This window comes from Bicyclus anynana, chromosome 10, assembly GCF_947172395.1.
Source record: "Bicyclus anynana chromosome 10, ilBicAnyn1.1, whole genome shotgun sequence".
Taxonomy (NCBI): Eukaryota; Metazoa; Arthropoda; class Insecta; order Lepidoptera; family Nymphalidae; genus Bicyclus; species Bicyclus anynana.
The window spans coordinates 5,334,802-5,344,219 of record NC_069092.1 but is presented as its reverse complement, the minus strand read 5'-3'; the positions used below and the strand labels follow the sequence as shown (position 1 = coordinate 5,344,219).

At 35.0% G+C, this 9,418-nt stretch overlaps 1 protein-coding gene across 1 annotated transcript; it reads left to right on the top strand.

Moving 5' to 3' along the window:
* Positions 1 to 3,801: 3,801 nt before the first annotated feature.
* On the top strand, positions 3,802 to 6,431 carry LOC112057778 (homeobox protein Hox-B5a). The gene is made up of 2 exons (XM_024098319.2): positions 3,802 to 4,816; positions 4,907 to 6,431. The coding sequence occupies exons 1-2, from the start codon at positions 3,913 to 3,915 to the stop codon at positions 5,341 to 5,343; spliced, it is 1,341 nt and encodes a 446-aa protein (XP_023954087.2). The 5' UTR covers positions 3,802 to 3,912; the 3' UTR covers positions 5,344 to 6,431.
* Positions 6,432 to 9,418: the final 2,987 nt, after the last annotated feature.

Here is a 9,418-nt window from a genome sequence, read left to right as displayed (position 1 = left end):
TAGCTAATTAAATAGTAATTTATGGTATATGTTATATTAATTTATCATCATATTGACAAATATTTTATTTTAAACGTAACCAATTACAACTATTCACAAAAATTCATTGAGTAAATATAATTCCGTAAAATTAAATAAATATTTATCTATTGATATTTTATTGCCATAGTTCCATATGATATGATACACCTTATGTCGTGGCGCACAAATAGAAATTTCATTTTAATTTCACACCGAATTCCAGTCTATTGAATTAAATATCTAATTATCGTAAAGTTCTATGTGAGTAATTGTATCGTGCGATATTAAACTTTACTACTGGAATATAATGAATAATGTTATCTGGATTGGAAAATAAAAACAGCAAACACCATTCATTGCTCTGTCAGTTCAAAAAGGTTTCAAAAATTGATATAATTGACTCTTATTTATATTAACATAAAGCATAGTTTGCCGCAGCATATTGGGCTAACATTTTCTGCTATACTGTGTCGCTGACAATATGTTACCATTAATCTTGCGAAATCAATCGATGGCTTATTCAGAATATTGTGTTCGGTTTTACCGCGGGCCTTTTCAGTTCTTGTTTGCTTTGGACCTTTTTCTCCAGTACGGGGTCCTTTATGAAAAAAAACAGACATCTGTCGCGATATAATTTTTGTACAAATTCGGTAAAATATTTTTAGACTTTTTTTCTTTTTCTCCTGTTCTCCGACAGCATAGTAGCTGTCTATCATGTTACAAAAATAGTAGCACTTGCTACCGTAATAAAGTTAAAACCCAGGTATCTTCCTAACATGTTGTTGAATGGAAAGTTAAAAATAACATTTGGTTAGTAATTTGTATCCTAAGTCCTGACAATTTATATTTAAAAATTTATGATTTATAGTTACTAAAGTATTTAGCCAGTTCGAATTTAATTTATTTCAAATGAGCGTAGTTTACTCACACTTTGGAAATGTCAGGTATGTTATTATGGTGATAAGGAAAACCGAAAACTTAAAATTAGAGTTGTGAGGGTTTCAATCGCGCCTTGGTCCGATTCACAGACGCCTGGGTTAGCGTAAAAGGATCTTGTAATATCTTAATAAAAATAAACTGATAACAGTCATTAGTTTCACTAGCTACGCGCTTTCACCCGCGTTGTTCTCGTTCCCGTGAGAATATGGGTATAAAACACAACCTATACTCGCAAATAACGTGGTTTAATATTAGTAAATTAATTTTTAAAATCGGTTCAGTAAATCCAAAAATTACCCCCTACAACACCACAAACTTTACCTCTTTATAATATTAGTGTTTAAATAATAAAATTATTATTGATATTGTCTGTGTTTAGTTAGAAAACCCAATAGTTACAAATCAAAGCAGTAGAAAAGTTACATAAATGATTTATGTGACTTATAAAGTTACGTGCACAATGCACATATTGTTGGTGGGCGTTCGACCAACAGATGTGTAAGGGAGGTGCGCGACAAAGAACCCACATGTCACGAGTGTGAACCCCGGCTTACTATTGGACCCCCGATAGTGCGGAGTTGGCGTGACTTGCTCTTTCAACGTAGGTATGGAGTTCTATACTAAATAGTTACCTATTATTTCGTTAAAATAAAAGCTAATAGGGTAGACGCTATATGTTTAAGCAAAAAGAAAGCTCCATAACCCCCTCTTAGAGAGAAGGGTTATAGAGGAGGAGGCCTGGTTTTGTAGTGGGGCGTTAAAATATAGTTAATAGGTATTCTTTTTAGTTGATAGTACTAAAAAGGCAAATTAAATAATAGCTAGCAACAACAATCTCAATCAAGGAAATGCAAGATTCACAATCCGCGTCTGAGCGAGACAGACGCGCTGTACGCTATGTTTTCCACTATAACTTTGGTCCCGTGAACCTATATTGGAGCGTGATGGGTCTAAGCTCCAAATTAACTCTCCTATGGGAAGCGTGGTCTCGTAATGGGCTGGCTAAATAGGCTGATAATAATGACAACTAAAAGGGCAAATTTAATAAAATGTTGTAATAACAATCTCAATCAAGGAATGGAACTGCATGAACAACAATTCTCGTCTAAGCGAGGCGCATACTCTGTACACTGCGCTTTACATTATCACTTTATGTCTGTGAACTTGCATTGGAGTGAGGTGGGTTAAAGTTAAAATTTGGCAGGGAATTATATTATAATACTTAGTACCTAAGTAGAGGTCTGCTAAGAACGTATTCAAGAAGTCCAAGGGTGGATGAAGACGGAGGCATTCAGGCTGATAATGATGATGATTAAAAGGGCAAATTAAATAAAACCTTGTAATAACAATCTCAATCAAGGAACTGCGTGAATCACAATCCGCGTCTGAGCGAGGCGCACGGCGAACGCACGCGCCGCACGCTGCGCTATTGTCGCGGCCCCCGTTTCATCTGCAACATGAGTTATGTGCCTTGCACTGCAACGAACGCTATACAGGATGTTAGTAAAACGTTAATACAAGAGGACTGAGAGACGAAGTGTGTGTGTTTAAAGTTTTTTTTTTGAGCATAATATTAAGAAATAAAAATCACGTGTCTCAAATGGTGAAGGTAAACATCGTAAGGAAACCTGAAAAACCTGAGAATTTTTTAATTCTCTGGGTGTGAGAAGTCTGCCAATTCGCATTTAGTCAGCGTGGTGGACTAAAGCCTGACGGTGGCACAAAATCAAACAGTTCCTGAGCGCACTCCCCGAAATATATGTTATAGAACAAAGAACAATATTATAAATAATATAAGTAAATGATTATAATTTCTTAGGTAATTAGTTTTAAATAAGAGGTTCTATTGTGAAATGGTGAAAATAGAACAAGAAATCCTGCTTACGTTTGTTGTGGGTTCTTGTTACACCAAAACAAGGCCAAGGCGTGCTTCGAATCATAGTTTTAATTATAAGTTTGCGACTTTACTTATCACCATTTCTTTTAATTTTATTGATTTAGATTTCAGGTATTATCATATTGTTTCATTCAAATTTGTTCAGTCCTTTTCTGTTTATTGCGTGAAATACCCATGTAAACTGTTAAATTTTACTTAATTTCAATTATTTATAATAAGATGAAATTAAATATCAATTATGTTGAAATATTGCATACTTTAGTTTGATTCAAGTGGTATGAGTCGGTATGAATACTTAATAGTCCAGTGGCTTTAAGCTAACCACTCACCATCCAATGCATGCATGATGACATGCACATCGCGACCAACACTCGATCAGTTTTAGGGGATGTCCTGCCGTTAGCTTAGGATCTTACGGATAAAACGAAATTATTAAATTCTATTCATTAATAATAATCATTTAATTAATAACTAATTAAATTATATTCATTCTATTTAAAATTGTAGAAAAAAGCTCTCCAAGCGTATCAAAAAAGATCACTCTGTATAAAATGCAATAGCTAATTCAGCACAGTGACACACATACGCGGCTTTACACTAAACCAATAATGGAATAAAATCAATCTATTCCACCCTCTCATACTCACACTATCGAGATTCAATCAATGATTTTCTCGCATCTACATGCACGCACACAGCTAAAGCATATTGGAAATATTGGCATTGTAAACATTCATAGGGCATTTGCGAAATATTCCCCTAAAATAAGAAATATTTCTGTCTCTTTTTGTTGCATTACATCAAACGGGTAGCGGTAGCTTTAGAGCAGGACGCAAAATCCAGTTTTACAACTTTGTAGAGGGACAATGGCGACGCTATTGTTGAAAGTACCCCAAATTTTTTTAGGTCACATAAAAGTATTACATTTGTTAGGGTCGCTTTCTGGCACTTACTGCATTCGATTCGCAGTCAACCTAGCAGACGGATCATCGTCGCCCACGCAGTCAAATGTCAGTGTTCTCTAGTCTGTTAAAAGTGTAAACAGTGTTATAAATATGACTTCAGCCACTACAAATCGTGCAAGTGATATGTGGAACAATAGTGCCCCTGTTAATAGTCAAACTGCGAGACAAATGCCTTACGGTTATCAGTATCCAGTGAATCCAAACTTTTATAACTACCACAGCAACTTTTATCCACAAAACAGTGATTATTCAAGTGAATATTACAATAACAGATCTCTAGGATCCAGTGCTAGTAATAAAATTGTGAAAACTGAACCTGGGAATTGGCCAAACTATCCTTGCTACTCAGACGGTGAGCAAAAAAATATGGATATGGTAAATAAATGGCGAGAAATGCATGCTTACACTCAACAACATTACGATAATTATAGCTATGAACAAGGTATTCAAACAATAACAAACGGATCCGGGTCAGATGTCAAAGGAGAGGATGTGAGATCTATTAATTCACCTAGCCAATGTAGCATACCAGATACAAACTATGGATCCCCTCAAAGTGCTTCAAGTGCTGTCAAATCTCCGGAGGAAGATGACTCTCCTAATTTAAGAGCTCTCTTAACTAAAGCAAATATGAAAAGACTGCAATATGATAAATCCTACACACAAGAAGTGATGCAACGCATGACGTATCGTGCTAATGAAACGGAAGATTGGATAAAAACTAATGGCACTGCGGTTGAGACTGAAAGCAATTTATTGCAATTTCATGGCGAATATGAAAGCGGCTTGGATGGACACACGAAAACTAAGGATCAGCACAGTATGGGTGGGGCGCCGAATGCAAGCGAAGGCGCTAAGTCATCGGATGCATCTGAGAACTGTCAGGCAATGACGAGGGTCGATGCAGTCGGGGACAATGAGGATTATGCCGACAACAAAATGGCCGCTGTACCAGAAGTACAAGGATTTTATCCGTGGATGAAAAACGTTGGTGGTATGTACAAATTTATTTAAAAGTTCTTTTATAAAATTCATATTAAAAAATGTTAAATTCTTTATTAACCTTATGTTTTTTGTGTTACAGGTGAAGACAAAAAGGAAGGATCAAAAAGAACTCGACAAACGTACACGAGATATCAGACACTTGAATTAGAAAAGGAGTTCCATTTCAACAAGTATCTATCAAGACGGCGTAGAATAGAGGTATCTCATGCACTTGGACTAACTGAGAGGCAAATCAAAATATGGTTTCAAAATCGAAGAATGAAAGCAAAAAAGGATGGGAAACTTTCAACATCCCCTGACCCATATGGAACTGAAGATTTAACAGCAACCAAAGTATCTAACATTCCTGATTTTATAGATTTCAAGCAACAAATGCCTAAGCCTGGATTTGCAGAGTATCCAAGCCCTAATTATCATCTGCATAACGGTCCTTTAGCAAATATGGCTCATTTGACAGGAAATTTAAACCAAAATTGCGTAATGCCTTCATATGGTGGTATGATGCCAAAAATGTGACCACACAAATGTACTTAACCAGCTGGTCAATTGTCGTACCTTCTCCTAATATGTTAGGAGTCAGTTCGACAATACCCAATCCCTGAAATTAGTCTAAAAACTGAGTGAGGTCTCTTTGACTACTTTGAGGGAAACGGGATATTGGGCGTACTAAAGATAGTTGACTATGACAGACGTACAGACAGAGACGCGAGTGATCCTGTTCCGTTTTTATTCTCGGACGTTCGGAACCAAGAAAGATAATTATGGCAAATATTCTTAGCAACTATTTAACTAAAGATGTATAGGTAACCATAATAACCTGTACTTACCTATACATCTTGTATAGTTTTAGTTGTTGACCTGTAACTTGTAAATATCTAAACTTTACAGTTTGTTATTATTTTATAGAATATCTAATACATATTTAGAACAAGCTCACAATCAAAGGTAATATTTACATGTAAAATAATGGCTTACATATCTATCTTAAAAAAAGAGTAAATATTTATCTCATACTTTAAACATTGATTTTATTGTAATGTGTAATAGTATTGTACTGTAGTTTTAATAGATAAGTAGAATAAAAGTAAATTGTTAACATACTTCAAATTGATCATAACAATATATAGATTACTAGAAAACATGTAGATAATGCTTTAATACTAGTAAGTATAGTAAAGTAAATTATGTAAATAATAGTGTATAGACATACACTTCCAGTTCCTATAGTTTATAGTTAGACAATAATATTATTAGACAGAGAACTTTTATAATTTGTCTTATAGCCTGTTTAGTCTGGCAACTTTTCTTTATTCTCCTAACGTATGTGTTCTTTAAATACATTTCGCAGTGTAGACGCCGCGACAAGCATTGTGCGTTGCGATTGTCGTGATGTCTACGTTGTGTTTGCAATATTATGCATGTGAACGGATGTATAATAAACTAGTGTGAAGGTGATTTTATAATAAACCTAATTACTACATGCTATGATTTTATAATATTATCAACTATGTTTGATTTCTTGATTATTATGGTTGATTATTTATTTTTGTACTTCTCTAGTCAATTATAAAGGCGCTAATAAATGAGAGGGAGATTTGGATTAACTTGTATTTTCTTATTCAATACCTTTTATATTATACTAGCGAAGGCCCGCGACTTCGTCCGCGTGAAATTAAGTTTTTCACAAATCCCGCGGGAACCACGGATTTTTCCGGGATGAAAAGTAGTATATGTGTTAATCTGGAGTAAAATCAATTTTCATTCCAAATTTCAGCCAAATGATCCCCTATTTTACCCCCTTGGGGGTAGAATTGAATAAAATCCTTTCTTAGCGGATGCCTACGTCATAACATCTACATGCATGCCAAATTTCAGCCCGATCCGTCCAGTGGTTTTGCTGTGCGTTGATAGATAACTAAGTCAGGCAGTCACCTTTGAGTTTTAAATATTTAGATACTAATACTAATATCTCATAGAGATAACGTATGGGAGTTTGTGTGTTTGTTAGGTTGTATTACTAATCTGTGGATCTACTAAACGGAATTTAAAAAAAATATTAATAAATAGCCATGTTATTTGTGAATGTAAGTCACACACTATACTTACATGCTACACACAACAAGTAATAGGAGCATCAAGCAAAATTAGGAAACTAAATTTATTTTTAAGAGCATCCGTTGCGTGCGCTGCGTAAACGGTTAAAGATACCAAAAAGTGCGACAGCACAACTATTCGTATATGTCAAATAAACCTGAGTTTGTTGTAGGCTCTTCTCGGACTAAGGAGCGTTTGGCACCCATATTGCTTTTATTTTAGGTTTTCGACTAATTTTATCAGCAAGATCTTATGACATTTAGTTTTTTTTATTCTTTACAAGTTAGCCCTTGACTACGATCTCATCTGATGGTAAGTGATGATTCAATCGAAGTTGGAAGCGGACTAACTTGTTAGGAGGAGGATGAAAATCCACACCCCTTTCGTTTCCTGCACGACATCGTCCCGGAAAGCTACACATTAACAGTTATCTGTCAACTGCGTTGGTGTGTAAAGCTTTAGAAACATTTTCAAATAAATTATTTAACCTACTGCCATCTTACCACTAGTACCATCGATTTATTATAAGAGGAGTACATATAAATCAAAACGAACGTCCTGAAATAAATTGACTATAGGTTTAGTACCTATAACCTACCTACGATGTTTACCCAACTAACCTATCTCTTTTCACCGCGGCAAGCACAAAGCACTAAAAATGCCATCGATATTGTTTACAGATAACAATGACATTATTTGCACGATCGCAACCCTTTCTTGCTTAGTTAAAAAGGGCTTAAAACTTAAATACAGTGAGTCAACACTTAGTGTATCGGCCTCAGGGGATTTATTGTTAGCGTCAATGTTGAAGGGAGTTTTGACATATTTTGACTGGTTATTGGATTTAGGTGTTTAACACCGAATTTGCTTAGTAATCTTGTTAAAGGTTTGGCTACCTGAATTCGGAAATACAGAGGTATTTAACTTTTGCTATGCAACGTAAATTTTGCGTTTGATTGTCATCTCTCCTGGTCAGTGGAGTGCATACATGCATTAAAGTACCCTAAGAGTTGTCTTCTTAGTGCATATTAAATACAGATTTTTCCAGTTTGCTTAATTTTATTACTAGCGCATACCCTGGTCGACAACCTTATGCACGCCACAGCTCCTGATACATGAACATGATAGAGTTCAGTATTTAGTAGTAGTGTAGGTAGTATATAGGCTCACTATTGAGCACGAGTCTTTCCTCAGAATGAGAGGGGTTTGGCCTTAGTCCACAACGCTGGCCCATTGCGGATTGGCACACGTAGAATAAAAATAATCTCAGGTATGTAGGATTCCTCACGACGTTTTTCCTTCTCCGTTACAGTGTAACGAAAAAAAACAAGTTTATTAGTTAATTTTAATTATAAGTTTATTAGTAAATTTTAATTATAAATTATAATTAGTTAATTTTAAAAGCTCTCATAACTTGACGAAATTTTTGACGTTATTGCTTTAAATATGTCTTGATGACTGAAATTCTATTGCTATGCTTGTACAGGTAAGTACTATTAACTTTATTTATACAATGCTTAGGTTATGTCTTACATTTTCTTATATAAAGAAAAATCTGAAGTCTCACGAATAAAACTTTTTCGGCGACCTGGATAAAGTTTCAATAAACACAGCCGCAGCTAACTTCACGCTATACCTAGGTTAACAAAAGCTTTAAGTTCGACCCTTATGCGTTTTGACAATAGCGTGATAGAAAGAGATGCAATCATAATTTTTGTTTAGTTAGAAAAAGACGCAATACTGTCATCCCCTATTTTGTACGTTGACGCGTAAAGCGCATGCGTTACAACCATTCAATCAAGATGGCTGCTTGTGTTTATACTGAATTTTGTTTATTTTTATTGAAACGTTTATTTAAAGTCTATTAAAACTAAAATATTATATAGAAAGTGTTAAATTACTTCATACAAGTTTTGGGGCATGTAAAAATAGCAACAATATAAAAGTACTCGAAGGTATGTAGACTGATAACCCAGGTATGTGAAAAGTTTTACTTAAATTGTTTATTTATAAATTAAAATTGTAGTCATACAGGTACTACGTTCTTCAAAGCGTTTAAGTCTATATCATTTACTAACAAAACAGTCAGAATAACAGTCTGTGTTAGCCAGACATTCCTCGGCTAAAAGTTGGCAGGCCATGTTCCCAAAATAGTTTAGTACGGAGGTCAACTTTGGAGTTTTGACCAAGTCGCTTTGGAGGACGCAGGTTTCAAGGGTCCAGAGCTTCCATTCTCCAAGTATCTATACAACGTACCTATATTATTAATATTTTATACGGGATGTCATAAGGAAGCATATCTCCAGTCACCAGACCTTTAGCTTGAATATCGATCTTTCAAGGTGTTTTTCGAAAGGTTGCCGCGAAGCTACTGGGGATATAGTATGTAAATGGAAATTATACAGTAAAAGCTCCATAATCGCGTTTCCTTAATTAGCGTTATATTTGCGGATTAAACAATTGCTCAAATCATTTAATCGCAGCTAAGATTTTGTTA